Here is a 21,412-nt window from a genome sequence, read left to right on the forward strand (position 1 = left end):
GACAAGGTCAAAAGCCTTTGTCAGGTTTATGTAGGTGAGGTTCAAGGGACATCTCTTCTCTCAGCGTTACTCCTGCAGCTGGTGCAGTGAGAAAATCATGTTGACTGTTGATCTCTGAGCTCAAAAGCCACATTGTGACTCTAGATAGACCCAGTCAGCAAGTGACACTACTGTGTAGAGAACTACACAGGAGAAGGTTTTCCCCACCGTACTCAGCAGGGAGATCCTACAATCGTTGTTACAGTCATGGCGGTCACCTTTGTTCTTGGAGAAGGTCACAATGCTGGAGTCATGCATGTCTTGTGGCACAAATCCTTGTTCCAAACACCACAAGAGGAGGCCACGGAGGTGTGTCGTGAGGGGGGAATGGATCTGGCTTCCAACACTTCTGTCGGGATTCCAACATGATGACATTTGTCATTTCAGAGACCAGAAAGCTAGAAGTTTCCCTTTTGCAGTTATAGAAAGGTTTAATTACTGCTTCTACAACAAAGTTTTACTATGTGGAAAGTACATTCAGATACCCAGCATAAGTCTAAGCACAAACTTTATCTCTTATTGAGGCATTGTGTGAATGACACAGCATTGACTGTCCTTTGTCTGGAAAAGGGAAACATTTGTAGTTAGAATTTTCATAGAAACCAACCAATTTTCATAGAGACAAGAAGAAAGGCGACATGTGTTTGAAATTATTCAGGATATGTATATTAGCATAAAATCAAAGGGTTGAATTGTGGTTACAAAGCATGGTGGCATCTAGAGGTATCAATATAACCTCTAGCTCCGAAGTGCTATCACAGAGTCATATCATATGGGTCCTTGAGTTACCTACTATATGGATCAAAGGTGGCCTTTTCACAGATGTAGCTTTGGTGTATCACAGGACATCTCCGAATATATTTGCATTAGTTTTAAAAAGGCCTCCTACTTAGCTTCATAAAAGCAACAGAAGATGGATGCCTACAGCGCATACCTCTCTTAATATGTTTCAAGCTCTGCATACAATTGACAGCATGACTGAATAAGAAGGTGGACTCTTTAATCATTAGTCTCTTTTCCCCCTAAAATGGTAATTAGTCTCAAGATGAGAATTTCAGAATCTGTCATAAAGGAGAGCCAGTGAAAACCTTTCATGCCTATGTTGTCTGCTGCTATATATCACACAGCTACCCCCTGAACAGGCCTCAGTGGTATCTGTTTATTTCCTCTTTACTGTGCTTCTTTGATATTGTAAGAAAAAACGAGGGTGAAGAAGGCAAACTTTCCAAATAGCAGACTTCATTTTTAAAGCAATAGGACAAATATGAACTTTCTTTACTAATGGGAAAATTTAATTCTACTTTATATGCAATTGAAATGTTATATTTTTCTACTGCCTTGATATATGAAAGACAACTCAAACTGAACTCCTCATGACACAGACATTTATTTCACATTGTAATGTTACATTATATATGGAACAAATAAATGTGACTGTGTCACATAAACAATACTAACACTTGAACTGGCAGATCAAGTGTGGGCCTTTGCATTTACAGGGATTTATTTCTTCTGTATTTGTTGTCATTTATAAAGACTGATTTTCTGTGCCCATCTTTTCAAAGCAGTATACAACTAATCAAAAACAAAAGTATATGTTAACAATTAAAGCAACCGAGACTGGCATACTTGAACTACCGTATTTTTTGCTCTATAAGACTCACTTTTTCCCTCCTAAAAAATAAGGGGAAATGTGTGTGCGTCTTATGGAGCGAATGCAGGCTGCGTAGCTATCCCAGAAGCCAGAACAGCAAGAGGGATTGCTGCTTTCACTGCGCTGCAATCCCTCTTGCTGCTCTGGCTTCTGAGATTCAGAATATTTTTTTCTTGTTTTCCTCCTCAAAAAACTAGGTGCGTCTTGTGGTCTGGTGCATCTTATAGAGCGAAAAATACGGTATATCATGCAAGTCTCATCATACCAAATGATGAATTTGGTTACAACCTTTGACCCCGTTGACTGGAATAACCCAGTACGAGTTTACTTTAGTTTGGAATAGCAGACCACCATGCCATATCACAAACTGCTTTTGTAACACAGCTCAGTTTCAGAACATGTTTCCCTTACAACATCTAAAACCTTTTAAGTTATGCAGAAATAATTGACCAGAACTTTGGATTCTGGCTTTGTTATGGAAATGGTTCAGTGGTCAGATGTTTTAAATAAATAAATCATGCTGATATTCAGAAGACGTTTGGGTCCATAATACAAATGGCCCAGCAGCACATTCTTGTACTTAAGAGAACCATTATAAAATAATGTATTATCAAGGCTAAAGAAAATCTAAAACGGGTTGGTGGGGAGTAATTATATCTTCACTGTAGTCAGGTTAGTGACCAGTTATGGGATTCCTTTTTATCCACCTGGGTTACTTTGATAATATAATAAATAATGAGCAAAACTCTCTAATATTAAATGTATTTGCAGTGGCTGAAATATTGATAGTTGGCAAATGTTGTATGTTGCTTAGAGATGGATAGTTTCAGTTTCTCATTTTCCCCATTGTAAGCTCGATTTTTCACCTCCTATGACCAATAATCAGTAAGATCTGTTATTTGAATCCTGACCACTCATAAAGAAAAAGTTAGCTTGATTCACTTTGTGAATTTCCAATGGCAGAGAGAGGGAGAGAGTGCTCCAATCTTTACAAAATGTGGGTTTGCATGAAATATATCTGTACTTTCTGCTGTTCATAGTATACAGCACTAATAAATTGCTGAAATTTTATCCAGCTGTGTCTTTTTCTTTTGAATATTTGGCTATGCCCACTAAGGTTGGTATGCTCATTATGACATAACAGATAATGTATTCATATAAAAGTAGATCTGAGTGTTATTCAATGAAGTATTGCAACGCTATATTGCCTACCCTAAATAATTTCAGGTGAAACTGGTGACAGCAAACTTAAAAACAGTCATGGCATCCCTCAAATAGAGACTTTTATAGCAAGTTAAGTCAGGCAAAAATAAATACCCTAATTTTCCCCAAGAGTCAAAAGCAAACAATGGCTTTTGACCAATTGTGAAAAATTACACCCGTCAAAATTAATACTAGTTGCTCAACATTGCATGTTTTCAGTGGTGTTCATATTCCAACAGAGTGGAAATGTGGGGGTGAGGTGGAATGATAGAATCGAATATAGTCAGAAATAATAGCCGATAAGAGCTGTTCATATATTTGTCCTATAGTTCTGCCAAGAGTTTTCAATGCTTTCCCCCTCAAATTCTTTTTCCTGGCTCAGGGTTGTTTTTGAACAGAATGTCAGTCATTGTAACTTCAAGGGTGGTCTTTTAAAATGGACAGCCTTGACTAGCATATAGCTGTTAGATTCATTTTTACCTGTGACCTGAGCCAAGAGTTGACATCCTTGTTATATATGGTTTTCTGATTTTATTCTTTTTAAAATTTATATTTCAATATTTTGTAGAATAGCTAAAATAGCTTCTAGGTGGTGGATAGGTGACTTCAGCCATTTTGTACTTTTTGTACTTGAACAGAAATTGAATTCAATACAGGAACATTTTGAAAGAGAATATGACAAATACCTGAACAAAGAGAAAATAAGTACTCATTATTTTGTTTGTGTGTTTTTATGACAAATTTAAGCATCATTTAAAAAAACTTTTCTTTTTAATCATATAATAATTGGATACCATATTACTTGCCAATCATATAGTGACCCTAAAATCTTTCTCATTTTTAGATACTCTTGATTCTAGCAATATAACAAAGTTTTATTGATCTTGTCAGTCATCCATCTAGAAATGACTGACATCTTTTGAGAATTGTAGTTGGCAGTTCAGAACACCCTATATGGAGCTTTGAAAAGAACCTGGAGATATTGGTGAATTGGAAACATGTTTCTTTAGAATGTTTTTTCAATTTGCTAATCATATGTAGGAGGACTAAAGTGGTTTTCAGACCTTCATTGAATGTGTGGAGACAGGAATTGGGATCATTCCTCCTGTCCCTGCTTTTGATCTCTAGATGTTCATTGGAAGTTCTGAATAGAGCCTACATGTGTTCCATCTGTGTAAGCACCCCAGCTTGCCTGACAGAACAATACCCCTTCTCCCACATGCTGTTTTAGGGGTTTTCCTCCCCCCAAAAAAAATTTTCAGGGGGAAGAGAGGGAAGAATGCCCTGTTGTGCAAGCAGGAGTCATTGCACATGAACTTCTACTAGCATGGCTGGTTAGGTGCATCCCACCCATAATTTGTTGGAGTAACTAGAAATAAGAAGGGGTTAATTTCCTTCAGGAGTTTAACTCTCCCCATGGATGAGCTAATCACAGGTACAAGGTTAGCCAAGCCATTTGCTATGGTAACAGCCCAGAGTCCTCATTGTATCTGTGATTAATGCATGTCAGCAAGGTAGTGTCAGTCTGTTAATCTGTAAGTGGTCAGTCTGTTCGTGTTACTTGTCCAGTGTTATGTCTTGAATTGCTGGAGTTTATATGGAGCAATGGAAATACTTTGTATTTGTATGTATCTGTATACGTATATCTGTATCTGCCAAAGCCTATAAGCTGTATATATCTATGTCTAGAACTGTTTTACTGAGCCTTATCTTTCGCAACAGTAAATTATTAAGCTGCTTCCATGTGGTAACTGGAACTGGGAACAACTTCCACTGTGTGGATATCTCACCTGAGATTCCCAAGATAATTAATATCTTGCACCTCAACATAGATTTATGTTGCCAGAGTGACTGACAAGAGTAGTAAGAAATAAAGAAGTGCAACTGAAAGTAGTAGTAGTAGTAATGCTAATATAGATAAAACAATAAAAGAACAACATCCAGTTTAAATGCGTTCTAAAAATCATACTGCTCTTAGTTAAAGATTGCTCAGGACTTAAAAATGTGGGAAAACAAAATGTTTTTATCTGGTCCCAAAATGATAGTAATGCATTCCAAAGATGAGGAGTCACCAAAGAAACGGCTATCTCTCCCGTCACTGCCTGCCATACTTAGCGGGGAGTACCATTTCCTTGTGGTACATGCAATTCCCCTCCAGAGCTGCTGAACTCTATCTCTGTTTATTCGGGACTGAGTTTCAATATTTTGGCCCTCTTCCAGTCCGTTATTGCTTACATACCCCAGATCAGGAGTTCTGTATCACCTTAATTTGAAAAGCAGACAGGTCTAGGTGACACCCAACTCCTTATTCTATGATGACTTTATTCAGCCACTTCATATGAATCCTGAACAACAAGGGGGGAAATATATTGTTTTACTTACCTTATAGAAGTAAGCAAGTAGTGTTTTTCTTTTAACCAATTTTATCCCCAAAGTTCGGACCATTTCATTGCTTAAAAATCTTGTTTTAACAAAATGCTGCTGCAAATTCGTGTTTAAATATGTTGCCTGATAAGAATGTTGATATATAGTTTAATGTCACTGTGCAGTGATATTTTTTCAATTTCATGTGAAATTGAACATTATAAGCTTGCGTGTCGAGGTCCCCAGGTCCACCCCAATAACTCACACATCACACAGAATTTTTGTTTAAGGTTTTTGGCATAATTTTGGCCACAACTTTATTAAAATACAAATTTGTGAGTGGTTGCTTAGGCATTGGTTGCGACTATCTGCCCCCACCATGGGGGACAGACTGACATTCTGCACGATGCGAAAGTCAGAATGGGGGTTACGCGGAGCAGGGAACCTGCCCTCACCCCAAATGCAACCAGGCATTGGTTGCGACTATCTGCCCCCACCATGGGGGACAGACTGACATTCCGCACGATGTGAAAGTCAGAATGGGGGAATACACTTGGGGGTTACGCGGAGCAGGGAACCTGCCCTCACCCCAAATGCAACCAGGAGCTCATTGCTATGGCCCGAGCCCCCTTGACAGAGTGGACAAGCAATAGTTAGCCCCCACTTCCTTTAACGGAATCCCTTGCAGCAGCAGCATTAGAGGGGCAGGCACAGCCAATCCATGCCCCTCAACCAACCAAACCATAAACCAATGCCTAACCGCCACCGAGCACTCAAGCTCGCCGCCAACCACTCACAGCTGCAACCCCACCTTCAAACCCAACACAACAGAATTTAACCTTGTGTCATTTCCCAACGGGGAAAGATGCACACCATCGTCCCTGAAAAGGACGGCCCCCTTGAAGGTGATATTGGGGTGCGCAATCACGGAACCACCATGAGCAGTGACTGTTTTCATTGCCACCTTATTAACGCGCTTTCTGGCTCCTTCAGTGGCAGCTGGACAGCGACTGCCACGCCAGGTGCGCCTCTGCAGCAACTGGGACCAAAAAACTTTCACACCCAGTAAAAACTCTGCCAATTCAGCCACCTTATAGAAGTAAGCAAGTAGTGTTTTTCTTTTAACCAATTTTATCCCCAAAGTTCGGACCATTTCATTGCTTAAAAATCTTGTTTTAACAAAATGCTGCTGCAAATTCGTGTTTAAATATGTTGCCTGATAAGAATGTTGATATATAGTTTAATGTCACTGTGCAGTGATATTTTTTCAATTTCATGTGAAATTGAACATTATAAGCTTGTTGCATGAGCTCACTCTCACCAATATCCTATTTTCCCTATAATACTTAAAGTTTAACCAGCTTAATAGTTCTGTCTGTCACTATCTATAAACTGATCGGAATGTTCATTATTTCACAGAAAATATAAACCTGCACTAACTCTGGAAATTTTGTGTGAAGGGTGGCAGTAACAGCAGACACACATATAGCTCTCACCCCCTCCTCTCTAATTTGCCAGTCTCATGATAAAACAAATTGTTGCATTTCCTGTCTCTGCCTACAGCAGCCACTGGAGTAGAGCAGAGCTAGGGAAATGTATAACATTGTACAGTAAGGACATGGATAAGTTACAGTAGACTTTTAGAGTAGGGGAGGCAGCTAGATGCACACTTGTCATAGGCTGAGTAGAGCTCTCTCTGCCCCACTTCCTCAGGTGCAAATGCAGGTAGCATCAGAGACCACCGCAGGGAAGAGGAGGTCCATACATACTCACAAGATCCAGTGATAGTTACCATGTTGAATGGCTTAAAAAGACGGTGATAAAAAGTCATTGATAATAAGCCTAACAATGTGTGCCCATGTATAGGCGTATGTGAGTGGAGGTGACAGAAGCCTTCAGGGGAATCCACTGTGTTAGCTGTGAAAAAGTTGTGGGCACCCATATGTTGCTAGACTACAACTGAAATCTTCCCTGACCATTTGATGCTGGCTGGGGTTGATGGGAGACGTAGTCCAACAGTGTCTGAAGGGCGCAAGTTCCCAATCCCTGCTCTCTGTTGAGGCTCTGTACCCATGATGGATTGGATTAAGCCTAAAAACCTCTATTTCACTTACCCCACCCCCATCCATACAATGATCCGTACAACAAGTGCAACTCTATCATAATGTTTTGATGAATCTGGTTATATTTACGTTTTACTGCTTTTCTCTTTAGCGAATATTTATTTTAACTTAATTGAAGATTGTGTTTTTTGTGTGTTGACTTAAATGTGTAGGGTTTTTTGTCAGTAAAAGTTGTATTTTCAAATGGACAGCTGGTATAAAAAGATAAATTCTGTGCTTGCTTACTGTGGCATCATCTTTCTTCCCTAATGTTCATTCCTTAAGGAAATTGGCTAAAAAGCGGAAAGAGACATTGAGCAGCACACGGCAGGAAATGACAGTGATGGTGAACTCAATGGATAAAAGCTACACTGAACAAGGCACCAACTGTGATGAGGCTTTCTCTTTCATGGACACACACAATCTAAATGGGAGATGTAAGTTTAAAATGCCCTGGGATGCAGCAATCACTTTTTATTTTTGTCGGGCAGGGGAGGGAGGGAGGTGTAAATGGTTCTTAATATACTTGTTAGTCAGTTCCATGGGCAGATTATTGACTCATAGAAAATCCATAGGCCCCACAATCTCTCACTGTTCATTACATCACAGCAAGCATTCTGGTGAGAAAGAATAGTTGTTATAAAATAAAGATAAGTTTGCATTTTTGTCTTTTACAAAAAAAGCACACATCAATGTAGCAGGTGTTGGATTCCATTTCCTTTTTTATTTTTACAATGCTGAAGGCTTTATTGCTTTCATACCAGCTGCATGTCCCCATGTCAGTTTAGCCACTTTCTAAAAATGTCATAATGAGTTTGGAGGGCAGCCATTTAGTCAGTCATAAGCATCAATTAATGTTACAGTTGACATATTTCAGGCTTCCTGGGGTAAGAGAATTAATGCAATTAATAATTGTTTTGGACTCATACCTAGAGTTATTCTTAAAGACAGTAAAAAGAAGAAGAAGCTCAAATCTCATATATTGCTATTATTGCCCAATAAAATAGTGCCACTTTTCTCCTCAAAATAGAACAGTGAATATAGGAAACTGCCTATAGCAGGTCAGGCTTTTTGTCCATCTAGCCTGGGATTGTCTACACTAATAGATTGCAGTCCTCCAAGGTCTCAAGCAGAGGTTTTTCTCAACCTTGCTAGTTGACTTCCTTTTAACAGGAGATGCCGGAGATTGAACATGGGATTTCCTGCATACAAAGTATATGCTTGACCACTGTCAGAACAGTGCACAGGCCGTAAACCAAGGGTAGCTGGTATGGCACTTTCCAGATGTTTTTGACTACAATTCACATCAGCCTCAACAATGATCAGAGATGGTGAGAGCTGCAGTCTACAACATCTGGAGGGGGTCAAGAAGCCAGCTGGCTAGACTACAGCTGGATCATGCCCTTCCAGCCGTGACAATCCCTTGACCTCCGGCTCGATGTAAATCAGCGACTCAGACTTCAAAGCCTAAGCACACTATATCAGCAGAGCAAACTGCGCAAATAGAAGAGGCGTGAGGCTTGTGGAAACATTCTAACAAGCTACAGATTTATTAAGCATAAATCAGGACAAAGAAAACATGTTGTCTCTCATTGCCGTCTCCTCAGAGAGAGAGAGAGTCAAAAGCAAAAGCTATACACAATGGAAGTTCCCAGCAAACTGCTGGAGTGTAAGCAGACATGTGACATGTAACAATCTCACACGTCTGCAACTTAAGGTGGAATGGAAAATCCCAACATGGCTATCCAGGAAATGGACAAATACTCATTTTCTACCACAAGAAAGAAAGATGCTCCATGAATTAACATGGAGCATCAATAAAGAATACATTACTGTGGTCTAGCTTCATGTTTCCACGAAAGCATTAGGCTTCAAAGGCAAGTATCTTGTGTTCAGCATTAAAATGCTGTTGGTTAGAAATTCCATCCAAATACTATTTCTGAAGGATGAATCCCAGATATGTCCAGGAAATTCTGGCAGCCCTAATTTATATCAGGATGGGCAAGTCTGTTGATTTCAATTTCTCTTAGTTTCTCAGTTTTCCAATCTTAAATGCAGGTCCCCATCCCCACATTTCCACATTAGTTTGTGGTTTAAAAAAAATAAAAATCAGAACATACATCAGTATTGTGGTGTGAATTTATCCTAATATACATTTTCTTGTATGCCATTTTGCCTAATATACATAGTTTTGAAAAGCTTTCCCCTATATAGTTATATTTCCCAAATAAAATGCATTTTTTATGCAATATTTGCTAATATATACATTTTTGTGTACACTTTGTTCCAATATATGCATTTTATTCACATTACTTGACTAGAAAACTGCATTGCAAAATTCATAGAAGTGTCACTTTCAAAGGATGGCTGTGTTTCAATTTACATATTGTTTCAGAAAGTGCAAATTAGGTAGATACACCTTTAAATATGAACTGAATTAAATTTTTCTCCCATCTCCACTCAGAAGTCGCATTGAGTTGAATGAGGCTTACTTCCAAGTAAACGGTTGTAGAATTCCGTCCTAAATTAGAAATGATTTAAGCTAAAGCCCCTTCCAAAATTGCCTAGAGAAGCTCTGAAGCTGCTATAGCATGGTTCCTGCCTACATTTCTTGATCATCTCAGGAATCCAATGGAAGGAATACATAGTACATCTTCATATCCCAACAGCTTTGCTCTTCAGAAAATTCAAGCAAATCTGGTGTGAGAAGGGGCTGTAGTTTAGGCTCCCTGCCCCTCTCCCATGCAATAACTTTAGATTTGCAGTCTTACTGAGAAAAGATGATGATGTTAAAGGTAACAGCACAAAGGGCCCCAATAAAACATAAAAGAAATTAATGGAGTCTAGTGCCATTTTTCATGGATATTTTTCTCCACCAAATCAGTTTTACCAGATTTGAATGACCTAATCAGTTACTGCTATGTTCATCATATAAGGGTGATTTTGTAAATGCGGTGTAGCTTAATAATGCTTTTGTTTTCCTGAATACTGTGCTTCTCTTTCCAGCTGTATCCTCACCATCTTCATTTACAATGAAAACAAACACACTGAGTACAACAGTTCCTAATTCTTACTACCCAGGTAACCATTTCTGTGCTTGTTTTATTTCAATAATCATAATCTCCTAGGAAATAGAGCGTCTTTCCCCATGCAAGCACACATGCACACATCTTGAAAGGGATCAATAGAGGGCTCAATAGATCCCTCTTTTCTCACCGCACCCCAAGGCCACCTCTGACCCCCTACACAGAATAAAAAGCTGGGACATGCCTCTCTTACATCATCCAGCCAATACTCTCCTTCAGGAAACTGGTTGGTTACTGATTTTAGCCTGCTCAAAGGACTCACCCACTCAGGAATGGATCATACCCCAGACTTAACAGTGAAATTATTCTTGAGGTTGTGCTGTTAATTAAAACAAAACAAACGCAAAAAGCGCTAAACAGCTTTGCATGTTATAACAACTTGCTTATTTGTGGCTTTCTAGCAGAAAATTTGGGAACATTTATAGGTCATTTACTTCTCTTTCTCTTTTTGCCTTTTCTGCATTGACCTGCTTATGATGTATGACAGATCCATTTGTGCCAACTGCAATTTTAGGTGAGAACATTTCCCTTTATCAACATCTGTTGCAGATTTTTTAAAAAAGTTCCAAACTAAGCTACAAAACATTGTTTTATGCTGCTGAAGAATGTGCAAGCTGTTCTGCATTTTTAATTCAAGTGCCAGTTAACATACTGGATTCTTATTGTCATCAGAAAATTCAGTAAAGGGGAGGGGAATTAAAGGGGATTGGGGGGGGAGTGTGTTTTTAAGCAATGAATTAGCAAATCACCAAAGAGTGTAAATATGGCAATTAAAGGTTTGTCATTATTTTAGTATCAGCTGAAAAATAAAGCATGGTTTAAGAAAAAGATGGTCATCTTCTGCTGCCTATAGCACAGACAGGACTTTCATTTTCTTTTCGACATGCCTCCGAAAGACTTGAAATGTTATTGTGACCATCAAAATGGCAGAACGTTAAAATAATGTTTATGAAGTGCCACATCCTACAAGGGATAAAATAAGATACCAGCACTATAGAAGGAAAGGCACTTAGACCTTTCTGTCAGGAAGCTAAAAACAACCATTAAAAAGTGAAGGGAAATGGATTTACCATGCTGAGATAACAAATATAGATGAAAAATCATCGTATCTGGAATATATAACAACAAAGCTGAGCTACGCTTTTAACTACTACCACTGTACTAACCTTAACCTAACCCAATTTACACACAGCTTTCTTAAAAACAATCAAACAAAAATGCAAATTTAATAAGGCTGCAATCCTGTACCCACTTACCTTCAAGTAGGTCCTACTGAACTCAGTGGGACTTGCTTTTGAGTAGACATGTATAGGATTGTGCTATAATGCACTGTGGCAAGAGTTTCATACCAATATTTCAGTTCTTGTTTTCACACTGACTTTGCAATGATTTTTTTAACTTTTTCTACATCCACACCCATGCACCTTCTTTCTCTCGTAAGTTCTTACTAGTGTGCAGCATTGCCATGTGAAGTCTGATGTGAATTCCTCAAATCTGAATTTTCTGAACTGAACTGCACATGGGCTGCAATGCAGAATGCACCTTCAGATCATCACTAGAACATGTGTGCACCTAAAATAATTCTGGTGGGCTTTAAAAAAGTAGTTTTCAAGGGGAACATGCCATGTTGCATCATAAGCTGTTTTTGAAAATACTAAGATTCAAAAGTGATTTGTGGTGTGATGGGAGAAAGGAGAGTTGCTCTCAGAAAAACAAAGTAAAAAAAGCCCTTTTAGGCCAGTTACCTGTTTTATGGCCATGGTGTTAAATTCTCAAGAGCTAATTTGTGCCCTACCCCTCAGAAAAAAAAGAATGCAAGAGAATAATTACCACAGAAATATAATTAGCAAAGTTCATTTTATCTGACATCCAAAGAAAACAATATCTGATAAATCAGAGGAAATGACACTGCAGCCACCATAATAATGTAATAACATCCAGGCAAATGAAATTTGCAGTGATTTTTAACAGCCTGAGAGCATTGCACATCTCTTAGCTCTGACGTATGACATTCTCAGTGGACAAAAAGGAAATCGTTGCTATTAAATTTTGTAGATTTCTAATATGCTTTACTGTTTGATGTATTTAAGTACATTCCTGTACAGTAAAGTTTTGAAATGCTATTTGCTTAATATAAGAAAAACAATTAAGAATATAACCTTAGCAATTAAGGTTTTTTCTTTTTAACAAAGATGCAAATTTAGAGGCATTTTTCCTCATTGAATCAGGAACCGTGAAATTTTCTAGTAACCTTAAAAATCGCTATTTATGAACTTCCCTGTAGAAAAATTGTTTCATTTTTAATTGGTACACTGTATACAAAAAAAGTTCTTTTTGTTGCCAGTGACCCATACCCTTGCCATTTTTTAACACTTATGTCAATGTGCTGTCTAACACACACTTTAATGTCTTAAAATAATGACTATGATTTAAAAATAACATCTGAAGCAGCTCTTTGATATGGGCATTGGTTGTAATCCATGGCTCTCATGCACATAGGGCTCATACTGGATATTTTCAGACATAACCATGGTTTGGTGTTACGAGAATGCGGAGGCACAAGTTTGGGGTTCATGTAGACTTCTCTCCTCTGCTCAATTAGCAACTTTGAATCCTTGCTTATCTTCTCAACAAAGCAGTTTGTTGTTTTGTCCAAACAGGCCACATATGGTTTTCATATTACAAATTCAGAGCTGGCTCTTCTTTGTGATCTCTGGAAAGTCCCACAATTGGATGAATGGATTTGCATAGAACCTTTATTCCTCTTTAACCAAAGAGGAGGTGCTACAGTTAAGAGAAGCATACACCTTCCCCTTCAGTCCTCTGCTGACTGCAAGCTTTCAGAACTTGCTCCATGAGTTTGTTCTCTCATTGGTGGAGCATCTATTTTTGTGTATAGTGTTTATGTGTATAATCTTACACATATAATAATGCATATAATACACTATAATTGTTTGTAGAACCATGGGAGAAACATGGTTTAGCACATAGCTGTCAATGTTTCCCTTTTTTAAAGGGAAATTCCCTTATTCTGAATAGGATTCCTCGCAAGAAAAGGGAAAAGTTGACAGCTATGGTTTAGCAACATGACTGAACAGCCCTAATATGAACTTTATGTGCATGCAGGACTATGGATTACAACAAACCCATTGCCCATCCGCATAGCCAATTTGAACAAGGTGTGTGAAGCCTGCTGAAATTCCTCCAACATTAGGACATTACAGTTCATTCTGTGAACTTGCCACATTGTGGTGAATTTGGAAGCCACTGTAGATATAGTTTAGCAGTGTTATCTTGAAAACCAAATTGACTTCATGGTGATGTATGCGTACAACCAGCTTGTCACAAACGAAAAGAAATGGATTTAAGAACAAGTTGGAAGTGTCCAGCAGCTCTCTTTCACTGAAAGATTTGTGAGAAGCAACTTTCAGACAGAGCCCTGTGAATTCCTTCCAGTTACATTAGCAAGGAACAGAAAAGCCCCACATGCATGTGCAGAAATAGCTTGCTTAATTATAGCTTTTATACTGCAAAGTGAATAGAGTTCTGTATATCAGCAGAGCACCGCTTGCCAAATATTTAGGAAACACAACCCCCACACTGTTCTCCACTCCTGATCAAAGAATAAATATCATTTAAGGAGCAATCCTAAGAATGGAAAACCAGCATAATTTATGCTGACTTAAGTTAAACCCAAGTAAAATACAGCAGATCCTAACTCCATTCAGGAGCAGGGCTATTGCTGGCTGAGCTGGCCAAAACCTGGCAGAGGGGAAATAAGCCTCTAAGATAGTTTGACTTACACCACCCTCTTTGCCAGTGTAAGTCCCACCAGGTTGTCAGGTTACGCGATGGAGCTGAACAGAGTTAGGATCCAACGTGAGTCTCATCCCATCCCTTCCACTTGCCCCATTCTCTCAGAATACCCATTTTTCAAGGCTTATGCCAGTGAAAGTTCCATCAGTCTGAGGGATTTACACCAGCGTATCTTCTGCAGAGCATAACTCTGGTTAGATGCTTAAGCCAGCTGAGCTCAATTGAGCCAGGAACCTGGTCGATGAGCTGAATATTAGCCACATCCTAAATTATTCATTGTGTTGTATGTAGGATTAGGATTCTGCCCTTTCTCCCTGATTTACTGTCTGAAAATCTGAACTAGCATTACAAATTCCGTTTTATCTTTTCTCCACTTCCTGGCTACATTTACACTTCTGCCTATAGTAGCAGTCCTTCCACACTACATACATTTTTGTCTGAAACCGTAAGTGACAGCCAAGTTGGGTCCACAGCTGAACAAATCAAAATGTTTATTCATGACCTACCAGGGAGCTGGATTTTTCATGTTCATTAAATTATGACATGCGGAGTAACTTTTCATATTAAAAAGCTCTTTGTGATCCTACAGCGGGCATAGTCTAACCAAAGTAAATCACTGATAAGTCCAGTTAATTCTAAAGGACTTGGTTGCATCATGTTCCATGTATTTTTATACAGCAGTGGGTTTTGGCAAATATATTTGACATAGACCAGATCAGAGAAGCCACATTTCCTTACAGTTAATGTAACACGAGATGTAACTCAAATGGAAATGTAATGTAAAATAACATTAGAATAACTACCCATTAAAAATGCTATGCTTTGGAAATGGAAAACAATAACTAGGATTTATAATATCTCCTATGTATAACTACTTTATTCTGAAACTCTCAGTATTTAAGGGCTTGGGGAGCAATTCATAAACCACGATTACTTGTTGAAATGTTACAAAACATTTTTAGACCAGAAAGTCTTCAGCTTTGTTACATATTTTGGCAACCCAGTTTTAAGGTGTACCACAGCAAATCCTGTTTCTAACGAAAAACAATTGTCTGAAAGTCTAGTATACTTAGTAAAAGCAGACCGGATAAAAAAGTCTTCATTTCAAATACCCTTGTAAAATTATTTACTTATGAAAATAATAATACTAATGCTAAATAATGGACAGGCAGCTAGCATAAATAACTTCAATATACTCTGGTTCCATTTGACACAAAAACATATGAACACGTAGCATGTCTGCAAAGTTGCACTTAACCTGGTTTTGCATCAAAGGGCTTGATCCTGACCTTTATCTAACAATAATAATAAAACCTAAAGTTACAAAAAACCCATGATTTTTCTGCATAAATTTATTTTAAAATATCATAAATCAACTTCCAACTCTTTCTTTTTATTTATTTACTTACTTTGTCGTTTTATGTCTTAGCCACCTTGTAGTAATCAGGTGCCATTTCAACAACAACATACTGTAACAACACTTGTATATATCACCTTTCATGCCATGCATTCCAAGGTGCTTTGCATTACAGTTTTGCTAATGGTTAGCTAAGAGGAACAATGCTTTTCTGTATCGGTATAAAACTATTAAGGCAGGCCCAGAGTAAGGGGGAAATGGTTACTGTACATTCATGTACATAAATTGTTACATATATTATTTTCCGTTAGGCTTTGAGACTTTTGCTAAGTTTTCAGAGTAAGATTAGACTACTTTTATGTGCCTCACTATAAGATTCAAATAACTGGGCCAAAGTAATTTCAATTGAGTAATTTTTGTGTTGCTTCCTTTATATGGATTATGAGGTGTTAGAGATTTATCTGCTTCAGGTACAAAGCCCACTGTGTTATAAAGGGCTGGAGCTGATTGAGAAGTTTGGGAACTACAGCTTTCATGAAGTGCTGTAGTAGGTCTGAATGAGATTTTCTATGAACATGAACTCTTTTCTGTTCATGGAAGGAAAGTTAGGCTCCAAGTCAATATCTACAGAATATGATTAGTGAAGCTATCTGTTGCCACATATAAAACAAGAACAATGATAATCATACCATCCCAACTAATCCTTGTATATGCTGTTTCCCCTAGTAAAATTAACATTAATTATTTTTAATGTAACTCCTGCATGGGGTCTGGTGAGTGTACAAAGGTTTGCACACTGAGGGGCTCTTTTACACAAGGGAAGAGTGTGACAAGGCAGTAAGTGTGAGCATTTCCTATCATAGGCAAAAACTAGAAGACCTGTAGTGAAACTTCCAAGGGCAATGTCAAACACTATAAAACAGTAGGAAAGGAGAGTGGTTTTCAGCAGCTGAGCATCGGATTGGAAAGCTGCTTAATGTTTCCTTTGCCCATTGCTTTCCCTCTGCAACACCACCCCAAACCATTTTTGTACACATGCTGCAGCAAGCATGCACCTGGAAGCCCTCAGAGAAGGAAGGGGAAGAAATATCTACCATGCGCAGAGCTGTAGGCACATATCACATCTCCCACCAAGCTTTTTATCAAGATTGATAGTCTACCATCATTGCAAAGTGTTCTGTCTAAATAATGACACTAAGAAGTAGCTACATTCTTAGATTCGCACCATGAAAAGCCATCAAGCTGTGACAGTTGCGAATTCTGAACGAGAAGGAAAAGCTGAAGGTGCTTATCTATTTATAAAAGTATTTATAGACCACCCTCTCATAAGATAGCATTTTACCACAATATGCATACAGTAAAATATAAAAACAGAATAAACGTTTCATTAAGATTACTGTTGAGCCAAAAGTTATTTAAGTGGCTACATAGGCCTCTTGGCATAAAGCCTTGAAGAGATGCCTGAAAGTAAAAAGTGAGGATGCCTGTCGGATCTCTGCTGGAAGAATGTTCTGCAGCATGAGACGGCAACTCTACATGCCCAACTTCTTAAACATAGGCGACAACTAGCAGGGCTCCTCCAGAAGATCTCACTGATCAAGCTGGGATTTATAGGCGCAGGCAGTCCTTAAGATATCCTGGACCCATCTTGTTCAGGGTTTTGTGTATGAAGACAAGAACCTTGAACACTAGCATATGTCCATTCACACTAGAAGAGCCAAAGATGCTGCTGACATCAGTAGCTATTCTCACTAAGCTAATCCCCTCTTGCTCCTCAACTGCTAGGCAAGATTAATAGAGTGAGTTAACTAGAAATCAGAGCCTGTGGACCAGCTTGGTTCTGTTCTTGTCATCAATATAACTGGTGAGAGGCTTTTACAGTCTGGTCAGAAACTTGCTATATGAGTAAATTAATGCTTAGGTTAGAATCCAATATCATTGTTTCATAGGCCGTATCTCAAACCATGCAGATAATGTTAATATTATAGTGATGTAATTCTGGCACTGCAGCCTTATAATCTGTACAAATATTTAAAAATGAAGATTGGGATGAGTACATGTTTAACCACAGGCAGGGAAATCCCTGTCATTTTATAGTGAACCACAGAAAGATGCTGTTAAATTCCAGCAGTAGGATGTCACATGAAGGTATATTTATAAGGACACTTACAGAGCTAATCTGTTCATGTCTACTTAGAAGTAAGTCCCATAGATTTCAGTGGGCCTTACTCCCAGTTAAGTAGATACAGAATTGCAGCCTAAGCAAACACAACATTTATAGGCAATATATTGAGATTTGCCCTATAAAAACTGTGGTGTCAATTAGCCCCATTGGAGCCACATGATGTAATGGGCTGCCATTTTAATACTTGAATAGGGAAATGCCAGCTGAAATATGCCTGCTTTTTTGTGAGAAACTCTCTAGCTTAGTAAGATGATAGGCTTGTTTAAATAACAGCTTTGCGGCAGATACAAACATATTTTGAAAATTGTTGCTTAGAGGGGGGGGAGCTATGACGAGACATGGTTTTCAGTTTTAGGTTTCCCCCCACCCTCTTATTTTTGTTACATAGGAACTTAAAAGTGCCACCCCAAACTAGTAAAGTGGGGTGTGGGGGGAGAGATAATTATATTGGCTATTCTACACTACCCTTTATATTTAGTTGCTTTGTTAGGAAACCAAGCTGGAGACACTTAATTACAAACATAAAACTACCTGTAATTATTACTGCAGTACTGTTGCTTATGGCCTGTTTCCTTTTTCTTCTCCTCCTCCTCTTTTTCTCCTGATAAGTGCCAATAAATGGTAAGTTGCCCATTTGCCCCCTTGAAGAGGTGTGGAGGGGGTGGGTGATTGTTTGCTTCATATCAGTATTGACCAACCTAGTTGGGGTTATGTTGTGTGTTGGCTTGCATGTCAGTTGACATATAACATTTCATGCCTTATGTGATGGCCCATGATATATTGCTTATTTGAAACTGCAGCATGCTAAATTCAGTCAAAGCATTAACCCAAATCAAACTACTCCTTGCATTTATCCTTGTGTATTTTCTTTCCTAGTGTTGTATCCAATCTACATTTCCATTTTTCTCCTGGCTTAATAACCCATATCATTTTATGCATTAAAAATTTTGCTTTCACTAACATGTCCTGAATCACTGTGAAAGAGAAAATAAAAAGTTTACTAATCCAGAAAACACTCAAGTCCTTTTTTTATATTACTGGGACTTGATGAAGTTTCAGCCTGAAACTTCTGCACCCTTTACAACTAAACACCTAAAGAATTTATCAGTACAGCTAAATAAACAAACATACAGTATGGACTATACAGTGCTTTTCATTGTAAACCAATAGAGCCCCCTCTTTCCAATATATCTTGATAACTCCCCGAGTAAATTACTCAATTGAGTTTATTTTCATTATGGTTTAGCCCACCAAATAGTGATGATAGAAAATTCTGTTGGTGTCAGACGCCATCTCATAAAGGCAATGTATCATATACTTCTGTGGTAAACTGGAAATAGCTGGTATATTATTCAGTGTTCTTTTCCTAGATGAAACTCACACAATGGGCAGTGACACAAGCAGCTTGGTCCAGTCACACACCTACAAGAAGCGAGACCCTGTGGATGTGCCGTACCAAACAGGACAACTCCATCCAGCCATCCGTGTCGCCGATTTGCTGCAGCACATTACACAGATGAAATGTGCAGAAGGCTATGGATTCAAGGAGGAATATGAAGTGAGTAAGCTTCAAGCTACACATGGTGCTCTGTGCTCTGTGGTGTTTCCCCTATCACAACCACCTGTGTGTGTGTCTGTGTACTGCAAGAAGAACAGTTTCCTTGCAAAGCAGCAATGATGCAGAAACGGGGGGGGGGGGGAGAGACTGTTTAAAAATATAAGAGTTGTGCTAGATGAAATCAAAGGCCAGTGTAGTGTAGCATCTCGTTTCCCACAGTGGCCAACCTGACTGTAGGGTGATAACTCTCTCCTGCTTCTGTTTCCCAGCAAATGGCAGCCACTGATAATCTTATCCTCCATGAATTTGTATAATCCCCTTTTAAAGGCTTTGAGTAAGTTGCTGGCTTGCCATCACATTTTATGGTAGTGAAATCCATAGTTTTATTATGTGCAGTCTGAATAAATACTTCCTTTTGTCTGTTCTGAATCTATCTACCATGAACCAAATATTTATTTCTTGGTAAACTAATGCATCAGTGTACATGTGAAATTAGGGTACATGTTTTTGCCCCAATGTGTTACAATTACTTACATTAACCACATTTAACATTTTATTGCCCATTCATCTAGTCTGGGAGTCTTTGACATTTGTTTTGAAGCTCATTGCAATCCTATTCTAACCACCTCGAACAATTAGTTGTCATCAGCAAAGCCGATCACCTCACCGCTTATTCCTAAAGCTAATTCATCAGTTTGAAAACTCTTTATTCCTGTTCTCTCCATTACCTTCTTTAATCACTTTAGCCATGTTGCAGTCCTCTTGGATTTGGTGGTAACTGTCCTGATCTGGAGCATACATTCTAGCTGAGTTAGATCTGTTTCAATTTCGAATAACTCCCAAATGTTCTAGGAAGTTGACTGTTCTTTCAACTTCCTTTTTGTTGTTGTTGTTTAGTCGTGTCCGACTCTTTGTGACCCCATGGACCAGAGCACGCCAGGCACTTCTGTTTTCCACTGCCTCCCACAGTTTAGTCAAACTCATGCTGGTAGCTTCGGGAACACTATCCAACCATCTCGTCCTCTGTTGTCCCCTTCTCCTTGTGCCCTCCATCTTTCCCAACATCAGGGTCTTTTCCAAGGAGACTTCCCTTCTCATGAGGTGGCCAAAGTATTGGAGTCTCAGCTTCACGATCTGTCCTTCCAGTGAGCTCTCGGAGCTGATTTCCTTAAGAATGGATAGGTTTGATCTTCTTGCAGTCCATGGGACTCTCAAGAGTCTCCTCCAGCACCATAATTCAACTTTCTTTTTACCAAGCGCCTAATATATTTTTTTAGAAGTTCATCCTTTGAAGTCAAATAATGTTGTCCTTCCTTGGGAATTGTTCGTATGAATTAAATTTGATAATGTTGTGGTCACTTTTTCCAATGAATTCAACAAAATTAACACCTTGTTCTAGGTTCTGACCACCATTTAGAATTCATTTTAATGTTATCTCCCCTTTTGAATTTGATAGTGCTGCAGTATATGTTTCTTGTCATAACATTTCTTCCATCAGGTCTTTGGAATAATTTAGGATTATACATGGCTGATTCCATGATCTACTGTTCTAGGGCACAGTAACTCAGAATATCTAGAAAATTTTGCCTCTGTGTTATAGTTAGTGCATGTGCCGTGTGCCAACTCCTCCTCTGTCTATCCTAGCTGCTGGACTTATGTTTTTGGTCAGACTAGGAAGATATGCCAGTTTATCAACTATCTTACATCCTTTCATCCAGTTGAAGCTTATAAGCAGGGAGGTTTCTAGGAGAAAGATTACACTACATTTGCCTTCCCATTGCACAAAACTTTTTGATAGTTTGTCTTCATTTGGGCAGCACATGATTTTTTCTTCATAATAAAATACTTAAAAGCAACTCTATTTTCTGAAAACAGTGTGATCCACGCAGAAAAGCTGGGGTGGGGTTGTTGTTTTTTTGTAGTGGTTGATGCAGCCATTTACAGGGCCTAGCTGGCATTGTTGTTCTACACAAGTCTGCTGCGACATGACACATCCAAATTGCACCACCAACCTGCACTCTCTTCAAGTGTTCTTATTTCATATTCTG

General features: G+C 38.7%; 1 protein-coding gene across 12 annotated transcripts in view; it reads left to right on the plus strand.

Moving 5' to 3' along the window:
* The window catches only part of PTPRM (protein tyrosine phosphatase receptor type M), a 401,111-nt gene that overhangs the window by 308,885 nt on the left and 70,814 nt on the right, over nucleotides 1–21,412 (plus strand). For 7 of the 12 annotated variants that reach the window (XM_081917993.1, XM_081917991.1, XM_081917997.1 and 4 more), the window contains 4 exons: nucleotides 7,648–7,799; nucleotides 10,369–10,443; nucleotides 10,936–10,962; nucleotides 19,177–19,364. In XM_081917993.1, the coding sequence (XP_081774119.1) occupies nucleotides 7,648–7,799; nucleotides 10,369–10,443; nucleotides 10,936–10,962; nucleotides 19,177–19,364 (442 nt within the window). Of the gene's footprint in view, nucleotides 1–7,647; nucleotides 7,800–10,368; nucleotides 10,456–10,935; nucleotides 10,963–19,176; nucleotides 19,365–21,412 lie in introns of all 12 variants that reach the window. The other 5 variants (XM_081917996.1, XM_081917998.1, XM_081917992.1 and 2 more) reach the window with 3 other exon arrangements.

Source organism: Podarcis melisellensis (assembly GCF_964234715.1).
Source record: "Podarcis melisellensis genome assembly, chromosome: 7".
Lineage (NCBI taxonomy): Eukaryota > Metazoa > Chordata > Lepidosauria > Squamata > Lacertidae > Podarcis > Podarcis melisellensis.